Source organism: Hakea prostrata, chromosome 5 (genome assembly GCF_041222555.1).
Source record: "Hakea prostrata isolate BN-2017 chromosome 5, UWA_Hpros_2, whole genome shotgun sequence".
Taxonomy (NCBI): domain Eukaryota; kingdom Viridiplantae; phylum Streptophyta; class Magnoliopsida; order Proteales; family Proteaceae; genus Hakea; species Hakea prostrata.
In genome coordinates this window covers 48,827,218-48,842,131 of record NC_142604.1, presented here as the reverse complement: position 1 = coordinate 48,842,131, position 14,914 = coordinate 48,827,218, and the positions used below count along the sequence as shown (strand labels likewise).

Below are 14,914 nucleotides of genomic sequence, written 5' to 3'. Positions count from 1 at the left end.
AATAGTTTATCAAGAGAAAAAAAAAAAAAAATTCATCAATGAATTTGTCATTTTGGTTATTGAGTTTCTTCCACGCTTCTTACGAAATCGGTTGTGATGGCTTCTAATATTTTTTCATCCCTTCCGTTGAAACTTACTGGTTCAAACTATTTGTTGTGAATGATTCAATTTTCTTATCTTCTGAAAGGTGAAGATCTCTTCGGGTAGGAGTTGGTTTTCAAAAGATATGAAATCAACAGAGAACCTTCAACTCAAGCTTTTAAACTCCATTAAATCTGTTAAAACTGGATCAAGAACACGCCTGAAACACGCCATAGCCAAATAACCTTAGAAAACCTCCTTTCCAAGGGGCTATGGCCCTAGAAAACCTCATTTCCAAGGGGCGGAGGTTGTTCGACTTTATCCAGTAAAAAACAAAAAAAATTGACAATAACCGGTGATGAAAAATACCCGTAAGTAGTGGGAAAAATCTTAAACTTGAATTGTTCAAACTTAATTCTATAGATTTAACGGTAAGATATCAACGAGTGTTCGCTAAAATCAATCTACACATCCATTCACCTACAATATAGCCTAATAATAATAATAAAAACTAGACGCCGTTTACAAACAGTTCAAATTTCAGAATCCAGGTTAGAAGTTAGAACTTAGAAATAGACATTAGAAAATAAGGAAGAGAGTCGTTGATAATTTGCTCTCTATATTTTTTTCCCCTCTCTGGATGCATGACTGGGTCAAGTAATCAAATATAAATGGAATCAATGGTTTTGTTCGGTTGTTCCTGAGTAAAAATCATACCAACTAGGCCAAGTGTGAACATGCCTGAGGTTTTCTCATTTGAATCTTGAAACTTGAAACAACCCAGAAGTGCATTCTACTTGATCTCTTTAAGGGACTTGGAAAGATTGGCATTTAGATATCAAGGAAGATAGATGGCCATGGCCATGAAGGTTTGTCAGTTAATGTCGATAAACTCAGTATTCGAGTTCTGCATTGCCTTTTGTTTTGGATTCAATTACAGAACAACCATTGAAATACTTCATTGTTGCTTTACAGGAATCTACAACATCTCTAAACTTCTCCTTTGCAACTTTGTTCATTGCCGCTTGCCTCTTCCCCTTTGCTTCCACTCTTGAGGTTTCTCTTCCTCTTTATCATTTCTTTTTTATTCACTGGAGCAGATAACTACCTTTGCTTTTCCGGAAAAAATTAAAAATTTCGTTGTTATTTTTCTGCATCAGGTTGGGGATTCTTGCAGTTTGAGCCAGAACTGTGGTTCGGGTTTGCTCTGCCAATCGTGTCCTGCTAATGGTAACACAAAATCAAGATGTACTCAGATCCAACCGCTCGATCCCACTACCAAGGTATGTAACTGATTTTTGGGAGAATTTCTGTATGCTCTTTTTCAATCTTTCCCTGATTTCGTTGGAATTGTTGGCTTGGTGATTTAGGTTAGTGGGTTACCTTTTAATCGGTATTCATGGCTGACGACACACAACTCATATGCTCGTTCGCTGGTTATTACTGAAGCGAAACAAGATGATTCCATCACTAGCCAGCTCGAGGTATGTATCATTCATCGATTTACTTCCCTTCTCCCTCTCGCAGGTTCACAGTGAAACAACCTGAAAACCCTTTCAAGTTCTTTCTCTTATCTTCAAATGAGATTTCTGTTAGTGACTAATCTAAATTCTGTCAATAATTTTAGGTTTGTCATTAATATAGTAGTTAGAAATGAATATTTTTGGTAATCTGTGAGTAGACCTGTAAATTGATAGCCGAAATCCGCCTCCAAATTCGCATTCGTATTCGTTTAAGGGTATCCGTATCCGAAAATTTTCTTACCGTCCGTATCCTCCGCTAAGCAACCGGATTCGGATTCCGATAATTGCTTATTGGATCGGATAATATCCGGATAAATTTTTATCCGGATAGAGTAAAGTATTTAACATTTTTTTCTTTAAAAATAGATGATAATCGGATTCCGATACCGGTAATCGGATTCGGATAGCGGTATTCGTTAATCGGAAATTAGAAATTTATGATAAAAATTGTAAAAAAGTGACAATTATCAATCAATATTCGGATGTTTTATCGGATCCGATTATTATCGGATATCCGATAAAATTTCGGATTCGGATTCGGATGCCTACTCTAAATTTTTGCCGGATTCGGATTCGGATAGCGGATTTGCTAATCGGATTCGGATACACCAGTATCCGAGCCGAATCCGGTCCGTTTACAGGCCTATCTGTGAGTTGCTTTTTTTCCTATTTTTCTTTAGGGTATGGAGATGACTGAACATGTAAGCTAATCTTTAACATTGAATCTATCAATTTCACCTATCAATAAATCCAAATGACTTCACTGCAGTGATGCATCTCTGGATTTGATGGAATTAATTTCATAGTTATCTTCTAAGTTGGGATCTGCAACCCAGTTCTTATCTTCTTCCTTTGCTCCGCTCTTTTAATTCTTCCCTAATTTAAGAATCCCGGGGACCCAATTTCTTGATAACTGCCCTAGTTATTTTAACATTAGATCCAACTTCTTTATACGTACCCAAAATTATTTACACATTGTGAGGCAACTGCTTCTAAAATACAGCTGCAAAGCATTCTTTTCTCTTTTCTTTTTTATGGAGTTTGGTTTGTTTTTGTGTTTGGATGTGGGGTGTAAAGATGACAGCAAAGAGGGGTCCTATCTTTCTTCAATGTGTACAAACATTACTCCTGTATTATCCACAACTGAGGTCAGTTCTTAGCTGTTCTTTCTTTGATGTGTATAAATATTGTCCCTGTATCATTTCTAGTCACAACTAGGGTCGGCATTTACCTTGATCTGCTTGGTTCTGAATAACATATGTGAACCCCAACTAGCAAAACGATCAGCTGCATGGATTTGAGTACCTATGTCAGACAGAGAACCTGGATCATTCAGAGTTACCAATTTCTTTAATGGTCATGAAATTATCGCATTGTGGTAAAGACTATCCTCATGGAAGTTACTCATTTTGTTCCCTGATTGAGGGGTACTTGAGGGATCTTAAACTTGCAAGGAAAATTTTGTCTTCTGTTGGAAATGGACCTTATCCATTGCTTCAATGAATTTGGGCTCTCTGAAAGGATCTCTATCTTAAGCAAAGATACATTTCCTATTTTAAGCGCCCCTGTATAATGGGCTATAAGAAATATGGATGATATAATGTGCAAATTAGGAAATGATTAAGGGGGGGGGGGGGGGGGGGTTCCTTTGTCTTCTGTTGTAATAAATTCCCTTTCTACTCAAATAAAAATCAGATGCAATTTAGCTCTACAGATTACAGATTTTTTTTGGGAGCATAAGAAGTTTGAGTTCCATTGCAGAACGGTGTCAGGGGATTGATGCTTGATATGTATGACTTCTTGAATGACATCTGGTTCTGTCACTCCTTTGGCGACGGCGTATGCTACAACTTCACTGCATTTGTAAGTCAGTTTTCATGATAAGGATTATGGTTTATTTGTGAGGCTGACTTCCTCAGTTGATTCAGTCTTATCTGCAACTAACTCCTACAAAATTTGATATAACAGCAACCTGCCTTCAATGTTTTGAAAGAGGTTGAAGTCTTTCTTGCTGCAAACCCTTCAGAAATTGTCACTATTTTTATTGAGGACTACACAGCCACCGGGGGATTGACAAAAGTCTTCAATGCTTCAGGCCTCATGGAATTCTGGTTCCCTGTGTCAAGTATGCCCAAAAATGGTGGAGATTGGCCAACAGTAGATGATATGGTAAAAAAGAATCAACGTTTGTTGGTTTTCACCTCCAAAAAGGCTAAGGAGGCCTCCGAGGGGATTGCATATGAGTGGAATTATGTCGTAGAAAACCAATGTGAGTACCTCTCCCACACACTATTCTGCCTATTAAAGTTGCTACTCGGTTGAGTTGATGCCAAAATTTGAGGCAAATACGTGGTTTCTAACGGTGGTGGGCTAAAACTTCAGATGGTGATGGTGGAATGGTAGCGGGTTCCTGTCCAAACCGTGCAGAATCGTCAGCCATGAATACAACAACCAAGTCACTTGTCCTCCAGAACTACTTCCCTGATAACCCAAATGGTGATGAGGCTTGTGCAAATAATTCTGATCCACTTATGAACATGTTGAACACTTGCTACAAAGCAGCTGGGGATCGGTGGGCCAACTTCATTGCTGTTGATTATTATATGGTAGTGAAGATGATGATGATATGTGTTGGAGTTTCTATTCTGCAAAGTTTACTGAAGGAAAATTACATCTGAAGAACACTTATTCAACCTTCCTGTCTTGTTATTGCAGAAAAGCGATGGAGGGGGTGCGCCAGAAACTGTGGATGTAGCAAATGGTCATCTAGCCTGTGGGTGTACCAACATTAACTATTGCAAGGTCAGTTAGCTTTAACCTCATAATAGTCAAATACACTACATCTTAAAGGAAAATTTGATTAATGAGTCTAGAACAGCTGTTGCAGACTAGGAAATAATATTACGTCAATGCAATATTCTTCTAACCTTAGAAGACTATATTCCTGCATATAGTTGTTGCTGGGATTAAAGTGGTTTGTTGTCTGACAACATTTATGGAATGTACCACCTACTGATGAATCCTGATCTTCTTCCATTAGAGCTTGTGGTAAAATATTTAGATCTCTAAACCATTACACTGATTTTGTGTTTTAAAAGCTGGACAATTATTTTGCTTCTAGGTTTCCTTAGAATTCAGGAAATTTTTTTTTATTACAGTCGAAGTTCTGTACTGAAATATCTTCAATGTTTGATTTGAAATTCAAATGAGTTGATTGAAAACATTAATTCGTAAAATTTAGGTAATTGCAAGTTTATTATTACTATTATTATTATTAATAATAATAATAATTATTATTATTATTATTATTATTATAAGCTATCCGCATATTTAATAGTTGGGAGACCCCTTTGTACAAGATGCAAAATTTGGGGTACTAGATGATACGGCCAAGGCTGGCTAGGTTTAGGCAATATATTACACAGATGCCTACTGTTAGTGGTAATAGTAGAGTTTATAGGACTCAAAAACATTTATGATGGAGCAACAAAAAAGCCATCAACAGCAGCATCCAAAGCACCATCTCCTATCGAACTTCCATGGTGAGAAAACAAGATGAATTCATGATGCACTACACAAAAAGTCCAACCGAACTGTCTTAGTTAAGAATTATGTACTCCTACAAGCTGTAAAGAGCATTCATCAGCATTAGGCCATGGAATTAAAACCAAAGCTATAGCAGTGGTAGATATGGGAGTAATATCTAGATCAGAGTCATCAATAGGGAAAAGCAAGGAGATCCAATAAGTTGTAGAGAGGATTGAATTTGGGGTAACCTCTGAGTACCCAAGAAGGCCTTCCTATTTCTGCCCTCCCATATATGATAACAAGTAATGATCAATATAGAAAAGAACCAGAGCTGAGTACTAGAGTTATCTTTAAACCAATTTAAGGCATGCAAACAGAAATCGAAAATAGAGTTGAAAGATAAACTCGAGGTTCTCAATCCAAAAGGACCGCAGAACTGGATGTGGCTTGCCCAAGGACACATGAAGAATAGATGCCACTCTGTTTCTATATCAGATTTTCAAAAGAGACATAAAGGATTGATATCTTTCCATTCTGTTAAGGCAGAATTTAGATACAGTCCAGAATTCAGCAATTTCCAGAAAACATAGTATTTCAAGGAGGGGTCTTCAATTTCCATAGATAGGTCCACCATTTCCTGTTTTTGGGGGGTAAGGTGGGTAACAAAGAAAGGAATGCAGCCTTGGTAGAGAAAATCCCACTTTTCGTAGGAATAAAATACGAACGATCTGGAGTGGGAGAAATTGGGATGTCTTGGATGGCCGATTGGAAATGAAGAGTTAGAAGAGTGAATGCTGGAGAGGTTAACAGCCAAGAGTTTCATGAGTAAAAATCAGCTACAAGATTGTATTTAAAAGCAATAGATAGAGCAGAAGGAAGAGTATGACCCGGCATATTTGTAATCTGTTATTCCCAGATTGACACTGAGAGGGGGGGTGAATCAGTGTTTTCAAAAATTCACTTCAATGTGAAGCTTCTTTAATCTCGAAACAAGATTAATTAGAACATTCTCGTAGCTATCAACTGCACAAGGACATGTCCACCACACACCACTATGTGGCTGGGTCTACCAGAAAGTGTACCACCACTCTGCAATCAAGGCACTCCAATATGTGCAACAAAGAAAAATAAACAAAAAACGCAATGCATCAGAGTTTACGTGGTTCGGCCAAATTGCCTACATCCACGGAGTAATACCCTACCTAGGGTTTCGTATATTACTCAATACACTCCTAGATATTTTGACTGCTACAACAATCCAGGAACACCAATCCCTGCTATAGTCTAAAATCCAATTCAGACAAGGGCACCAACCCCAACCCCCTAGACAAGCTCCAACTTGCTAGGTCACAATGTAAACCAATAATTCAAGTTCCCCAAATTACATTCATGATCTAGGTTCTTCATAATTAAACATGACCTAAAAAATAATAGACAATAACTTGTGAATACGGGTTACCTCAACTTGTGTAAGATGCATGATAACAATACTTGTTTCTCTTTTTCTCCAACTCTTTTTTTTCTTTTTTCAATCTTTTTCAGTTTTCTCTCTTTAAAAAAAACCATACAACCATGTTCCCTTCTTTTCTTCTGCTGCTTCTTCTTCCTTCTCTTTCACTTTCTTTTATTCCCAAGCTTCAGATCTCCAAAGCCAACCAACGTCTTCTGGTTCGACCTCCACGCTTTTCCCAAGCTCCTCAAAACGTCCTCCCTTGAGTTTGCTCTCCTTTTATAGATTAATTTAACTCTGAGTTTGAATCAAACTCAGAGTTCCTATCTGACTTAAACAATGAGTGTTTTGACATACAAATCGGACTAACTTAGAGATCTCCAATGAACAATCCCACCGTTGGATTTGAAGATCAAGAAGTCGTGAAGCTCTCCTCCAAAAATCGGCTCAATCGAACACTGGATGACCATCCGATGAAGAGGTTGATCAAAACTGGACAGAGACCCTCTAAAACGGGATTCTTGAGTTTTCTTTATTTGAATTGGATTCTTTCTCTCGGAACCTTTTTGTGTGTTGTTGTACCATATCAAAGCCCACTTAAGTTGCCAACAATGACAACACCTTCATTTTAGGCCAATGGAACAACAATCTCCCCCTTGGGATTGTTGGCAACTCAACCTCCTTTTCTCTTTTCTCTCCCCCTTTGACAACAAGTACAAAGGGTGCTTTGTGCTCCCCCTACCATAGAGCTCCCCCTTTATAGACTCTTCCATAGGAGTGCCCACCGCACCTTCCTATCCTATGGAGAGATGATGTTCTATGTATTTTCTCACTTACTCCCCCTTGGAGCCACAACCCCAAGCTTTACTCTTAATCTCTCAAAACTATATTTGGACAGTGGTTTTGTGAAGATATCAGCCATTTGATTTTCTGTGGGAACAAACTCCAAGCTCACTTCACCTTTTATCACTTTTTCTTTCAAAAGGTGATATCTTATATCAATATGCTTGGTCCTAGAATGTTGCACTAGATTCTTGGAGATATTGATAGCACTCATGTTATCACACTTGATAGCTATAGCTTTATCACATTTGATGCCAAAATCAGAAATTTGTCTCTTCATCCAAATCACTTGAGTACAGCTGGTTGCAGCTGCTATATATTCAGCTTCTGTAGACAAAGATATAGAATCTTGCTTCTTACTATGCCAAGCAACCAAACTTCTCCCCAAGTAGAATGCACCTCCACTAGTGCTCTTTCTGTCATCAATGCTTCCGGCCCAATATGCATCTGAGAAGGCTGCAAGTGTGAAGTCTTTAGACTTAGGATACCATAACCCATATTCCATAGACCCTTTTAAGTACCTGAAAATCCTTTTCACTGCTTGTTGATGAGTCTCCTTTGGGTTTGCTTGAAACCTTGACACAAGACACACTGCTTGTAAAATGTCTGGTCTTGATGCTGTTAGATATAAGAGACTCCCAATCATAGATCTATAGTGAGTTTGATCAACTGAGGGGGACTCATCACTTGAGCTCAACTTGCATCCAACCACCATAGGAGTTCCCACTGGTTTGCAATCTTCCATCATGAATTTCTTTAACATTTCCTTAACATACTTTATTTGGGATATGAATATGCCACTTGCCATTTGATTTACTTGTAAACCCAAGAAGTAGGATAACTCTCCAAGCATGGACATTTCAAATTCTGTACTCATCTTCCTTGCAAAACCTTGACAGACTTCGTCACACTGACCTCCAAAGATGATGTCATCCACATACACAACAACTACCAATTTACTACAATCTTCAGCCATGACATAGAGGTTGTTGTCCACGGTTCCTTTCCTTAAACCTAATTGTAGCAAGTAAGTGTCAAGTCGTGAATACCAAGCTCTTGGAGCTTGTTTCAAACCATATAATGCTTTCTTGAGTTTGCATACCATATTTGGATCATCACCTATTTCAAATCCATCCGGCTACTCAATGTAGACTTGTTCTTCTAAATCACCATTTAGAAGGGCTGATTTAACATCCATTTGATAAACTTTAAACTCCTTAAAGACTGCCAAAGCTAGGAACATTCTAATGGATTCCAACCTTGCCACTAGAGCAAAAGTTTCATCAAAATCTATCCCTTCTACTTGAGCATATCCCTTACACACCAATCTGGCCTTGTTTCTGACAACTTGCCCTTCTTCATTCATTTTATTTCTAAATACCCACTTGGTGCCAATAACTTTCTTATCAGTTGGTTTAGGAACTAGTTCCCAAGTGTTGTTCTTTTCAATTTGGTCAAGCTCTTCATTCATTGCTTTCACCCAATTTTCATCTTTACAAGCTTCATGGACTGACTTGGGCTCTTCTTGAGATATCAGTGAGAAAGTAGTCTTCTTTTTCTTTAGCTTTCTTGTTTGTATCCCTTCATCTAATGTGCCAATGATTTGATCAGGAGGATGCACTTTGTTCCATTTGTTATCCTTGGGTCTTCCATCTCTTTCTGGTTCAACATCAGACTCATGTTCATCGGACTCTACTCCATGTGGAGTCTCATTTTCAAACTCTTCATTATCTTCAACATTGTCCAAGGTCGAGTCCTCAGTGGCAACAAATTTGGGCTGAGGTAGATTTTTATCTATCTTCACATCTGAGCTTTCTACAACTTTTCGAAGTCTTTTGTTGAAGCACCTGTATGCCTTACTCTTAGAAGAATACCCCAAAAAGATACCTTCATCAGCCTTGTCATCAAACTTTCCCAAATTTTCTTCCTTTCTCTTGATGAAACATTTGGACCCAAAAACTCTAAAATGCTTCACAGTTGGCTTCCTGCTGTACCACATTTCATATGGAGTTTTTTATTTATTTGGTCCCACCATGCACCTGTTTAAGATGTAGACTGAACTGTAGACTCCTTCTCTCCAAAACATTTTTGATATATTACTTTCAGAGAGAATTGTTCTTGCCATCTCTTGAATAGTTCGATTATTTCTTTCCACTACTCCATTTTGTTGTGGAGTCCTAGCAGCTGAATGTTGGATTTTTATGCCATGCTCACTACAAAATTCTGAAAATTTTCTCCATGTATATTCCTTACCTTGATCTGATCTTAGGCATTTTATAGTCTTCCCTTTTCATTTTCAACTAGCTTCTTGAAAGCTATAAAGCTGTCCAATGCCTGTGTCTTCTCTTTTAGAAAGGATACCCAAGTTATTCTTGTGCATTCATCAATGAAAGGCATGAAGTACATTTCTCCTCCAAAAGCTTCTGTTCTCATAGGACCACATAAGTCAGTGTGAATTAAATCAAGGGAGCTGCATATGTGATACTCCTTGGGCTTGTAAGTGGCTCTAGTTTGCTTCCCTTTTTGACATGGACCACATACATGATTTGAAGGCCTTTTAATCTTTGGAAGATCTCTCACAACTTCCCTTTTACTGAGCTTGGCAAGATTTGTTGAAATTTATATGCCCCAATCTCCTATGCCATAACAAGCTTTCATCCTCTTGACTCACCATGCACCTATTTGATAAGACATATAAGTTTCCGGTTGTTATGGTTCCTAAAGCCACTGCTTTGCCATTTTTTGGCTTATTGATTTCACAACCTTCTTTAGTGAAAAGAACTTCATATCCATCATCACAGATTTGGCTCACACTAAGAAGATTGTGTTTGAGCCCACTCACATATAGAACATTATTGGATTTTAACTTTCCTTCATCCAGCCTTAACCGAGCCTCTACCTTCAATCTTGGCCCCATCATTGTTGCCAAATCTCACTGAACCACCTTTCACTACATCAAGGCTTGAGAACCTATTCTTGTCACTTGTCATATGTGTGGAACACCCACTATCAAGAATCCAAGGTGCCTCACTACTATGAGCCTTGAAAGTTGTTTGAACTACCAAGGAATTTATCAATTTTCCTTTTTGTCCTTTCTCAACCCAAACTGCTTTATCTGATACATCAATAGGTTCCCTCGGTTTTCTTTGAATTGTTTGTGCATGCCTTTGAGCTAGCTTTTTGGGAAGGTTTATCTCATTCTGTGAAGGAAGAGCAGTCCAACAATACCTTGCAATATGTCCCAATTTGAAACACCTGAAGCATTCTATTTTAACCTTATCCAATGGAGCAAATCTGTTTATGTTGTTGAATGCCACAACCTTGTTTTGTCTTCTACAGTTTGCCACTTTATGTCCAAAGTTGTTGCATCCATAACAATACCCATTAAAGCCTTGACTATTAAATGTTTTATGATAAGCTCCAAAGATAGCCTTCTTTACTCATCTTTGGCTTGGTCTTCCCAATATATGGATTCTTTTGGTGCTCCTCATCAAGACTCATTGGATTTGTTGTATTTCTATTTCCATTGGTCTTATTTACATTTGAACATTCCCCCTTTGAGTATCCAAGACTAGTTTTAATATGAGGTGACCTCTGAACACTCAAGATCTCATCTAGTACATTATCTCTTCCCAAGTAGAAGTAAAATGAGTAGTCCCTGTCACTTGATTTTCAACTGTCTTGTCCTTAAAGTTCAATGTAATCGGAGTGGATGATGTGGTAGCTTCTAAATAACTCCTCTTTTGTTCTCCTTCAAGTTCCGATCTTAACCTTCCAACTTCTTTCTCAAGTTCTTCACACTCTTTACACTTGAGAGAGAGGCAAGATGATGAGTCATTTATAACATGCTCCAATTCACTAATTATGACAATCAACTCCTTGATTGTTATCTCAGAATTTTCAAGTTGATTCTTCATTTCTCTATTTTTCTTCCTTTCCTTTTTGAGATCAAGCAAGGCAGAGTACAACTCACCAACATAATCAATTTCACCTTCAGTGTCTTCATTATCATCGACTTTTCTTTAGTTTGAGGTGATTCATCATCTTCAATAGCCATAAATAAAACCTCATCAGTTGAGTCATTGTCTTCATCTGATTCTTCTTCAGAGGAGTAGCATTCATTCTTAGTCAAAAGACTTCTCCTTTTGAAATGACTTTTCTTTTTCTTTGGTAAGAATTTTTTCTTTCCCTTCCTATCATTTCTCTCTTCCTCTTCATCTTCCTCTTCATCTATGTTTCCTCTCTTAGGACATTTAGAGGCAAAGTGTCCTATTCCACCACAACTGAAGCACTTAAAAGGTGCTTTTCCCTTACCTGTTCCTTTCTTAAACTTTCTAGCTAAGTAAGCTATAACTTCATCATCAGAGTCTTCAGATTCTTTTTCTTCTTTGACCCTTAGCTTCTTCATTGCTTTGAATGTTGTTTCCTTCTCTGTGAACTTGCCCTTTTCAATTCTCATCTCATAGGTTTTAAGTGTTCCATGTACTTCATAAAGAGTGATTGTATCCAAGTCTTTGGCTTTTTCAATGGCCGAGACTTTGGAGTCATATTTGGGAAGCACATATCGGAGAATCTTCTAACATATCACAATATTTTCAATTTTTTCTCCAACTCCTCTGATGGAGTTTACAACCTCATTTACTTTGACCATGTAGCTGTCTATGTCTTCTTCTTCAGCCATCTTAAGACTTTCAAATTGTGCTCTGAAGATTTGCAGTTTGGCTTTCTTAACTTTGATGTCCCCTTCATAGATGCTTATCAACCTGTCCCAGACTTCTTTAGCTGTATCACAGTTCATTACTTTAGCCATGACTTCTTCATTCAGCCCAGACATGATAGCATTTAACGCCCTGAGATTGTGTACATAAGCCCTTTTTGCCTCATTGTCTATAAGCTGAGCTACTGGTTCCTCATAGCCATTAATCACAGACTGCCATACATCATACCCTAGAGATCCAATGTATATCTGAATTCTTCTTTTCCAAAAAACATATCATGTACCATCAAAAATAGGAACTTTCCCAAAGTCTTTGGAGCTGCCTTCACTTGTGGCCATTCTTACAAACTCTCTGATCAAATCCCGAAGTGGTTACACTTCTCTTCACGGGAACCTGGCTCTGATACCAATTGTTATTCCCAGATTGACACTGAGAGGGGGGGTGAATCAGTGACTTCAAAAATTCATTTCAATGTGAAGCTTCTTTAATCTCGAAACAAGATTAATTAGAACATTCTCGTAGCTATCAACTGCACAAGGACACATCCACCACACACCACTATGTGGCTGGGTCTACCAGACAGTGTACCACCACTCTACAATCAAGGCACTCCAATATGTGCAACAAAGAAAAATAAACAAAAAACACAATGCACTAGAGTTTACGTGGTTCGGCCAAATTGCCTACATCCATGGAGTAATACCCTACCTAGGGTTTCGTATATTACTCAATACACTCCTAGATATTTTGACTGCTACAACAATCCAGGAACACCAATCCCTGCTATAGTCTAAAATCCAATTCAGACAAGGGCACCAACCCCAACCCCCTAGACAAGCTCCAACTTGCTAGGTCACAATGTAAACCAATAATTCAAGTTCCCCAAATTACATTCATGATCTAGGTTCTTCATCATTAAACATAACCTAGAAAATAATAGACAATAACTTGTGAATACGGGTTACCTCAACTTGTGTAAGATGCATGGTAACAATACTTGTTTCTCTTTTTCTCCAACTCTTTTTTTTCTTTTTTCAATCTTTTTTTCTCTCTTTAAAAAAACCATACAACCATGTTCCCTTCTTTTCTTCTGCTGCTTCTTCTTCCTTCTCTTTCACTTTCTTTTTATTCCCAAGCTTCAGATCTCCAAAGCCAACCAACGTCTTCTGGTTCGACCTCCACGCTCTTCCCAAGCTCCTCAAAACGTCCTCCCTTTTCTGCTGGAGTTTGCTCTCCTTTTATAGATTAATTTAACTCAGAGTTTGAATCAAACTCAGAGTTCCTATCTAACTTAAACAAGGAGTGTTTTGACGTACAAATCGGACTAACTTAGAGATCTCCAATGAACAATCCCACCGTTGGATTTGAAGATCAAGAAGTCATGAAGCTCTCCTCCAAAAATCGGCTCAATCGAACACTGGATGACCATCCGATGAAGAGGTTGATCAAAACTGGACAGAGACCCTCTAAAACGGGATTCTTGAGTTTTCTTTATTTGAATTGGATTCTTTCTCTCGGATCAAAACTGGACAGAGACCCTCTAAAACGGGATTCTTGAGTTTTCTTTATTTGAATTGGATTCTTTCTCTCGGATCAAACCTGGACAGAGACCCTCTAAAATGGGATTCTTGAGTTTTCTTTATTTGAATTGGATTCTTTCTCTCGGAACCTTTTTGTGTGTTGTTGTACCATATCAAAGCCCACTTAAGTTGCCAACAATGACAACACCTTCATTTTAGGCCAATGGAACAACATAATCCAAGGGTCAAAGGCTAAGGAAACAGAAGACCAATCTCCAATTTGCATTGAACTCTCGGTTTAAGGAGATCTAGGACAGTTTTGATTCCTAACCAGCTACGCGGTCTGGTTTTAGAGGCAACTGATGGATAAAACAAAGAGGTACCAGGAAAGTATCTAGCCTTTACATCCTGAGCTCACCAAGAAGAGGGTTGAGTCAAAAGTCTCCAGCAGAGCTTTAGTAAGATAGCTTTATTTTGGTCAGCAGTCTTTCTAAAACCAAGAACACCCTCATATTGACTGAGACAATTAAAAATCTCGTAGCAATGTCGACTACATTTGTTCTACCTTTGAATCTATGCTTGCTGAGTATTCTCCTCATAAAAAATAGACGAACCTTACATCCACCGTCAAAATATGAAGAAATCATGAAAATTATGTCATTATTATACGAATGTTTAATTTAGTCATCAAATTCCTAGCTTTATTAGATGACAGCCATCAAAGCTGGGAATCCTGGGGTAGGGTATTAGATTTTTCTGTCATGTCCTCCTTCTAGGCATCACCATCCTAGTGCAACATAATGCTTCACCATCTAGGTCCATAGTTCGCAAATACTAGTTCCTGAGATAACTATGAAATTTATTCTTTTCTTATTGCATTAACATATTATTACTCGTGTTCATGCAATGCAGGCAAACTCAACCTATGGAATGTGTGAGGTTCCAGCCCCAGAACCTAGTTCTTCCACGACCCCTTCAACCAATGCAGCGGTTCCTGGGGGAGATACCAGTTTTGCTTCTTCATTGGAGAAAAGACCCATTCAACTGTGGTGGTTGATTGGTGCAGTCTCAGTTTGTGCGCTATCAAGCTTAATATGGTTATAAATTCTCTTGAGGTTTTGGTTATTCATGTTCTTTTTCTTTTATTTATTATCCTATATACTATCATTTCTTCATCCCCTTATACACAGTAGTGCCAAAAGTGATTCATCCACGGAAAATATTAATTTTTTTTTTTTTTTTTGTTGATTT

At 38.1% G+C, this 14,914-nt stretch overlaps 1 protein-coding gene across 1 annotated transcript; it reads left to right on the top strand.

Moving 5' to 3' along the window:
- Nucleotides 1-806: 806 nt before the first annotated feature.
- On the top strand, nucleotides 807-14,913 carry LOC149016301 (PI-PLC X domain-containing protein At5g67130-like). Its single transcript, XM_089157451.1, has 9 exons — nucleotides 807-950; nucleotides 1,057-1,137; nucleotides 1,242-1,364; nucleotides 1,452-1,565; nucleotides 3,366-3,467; nucleotides 3,573-3,873; nucleotides 3,987-4,210; nucleotides 4,320-4,406; nucleotides 14,576-14,913. Exons 1-9 carry the CDS (start codon nucleotides 933-935, stop codon nucleotides 14,765-14,767), a joined length of 1,242 nt encoding a protein of 413 aa, XP_089013577.1. The 5' UTR covers nucleotides 807-932; the 3' UTR covers nucleotides 14,768-14,913.
- The last annotated feature ends 1 nt before the right edge of the window (nucleotide 14,914 follows it).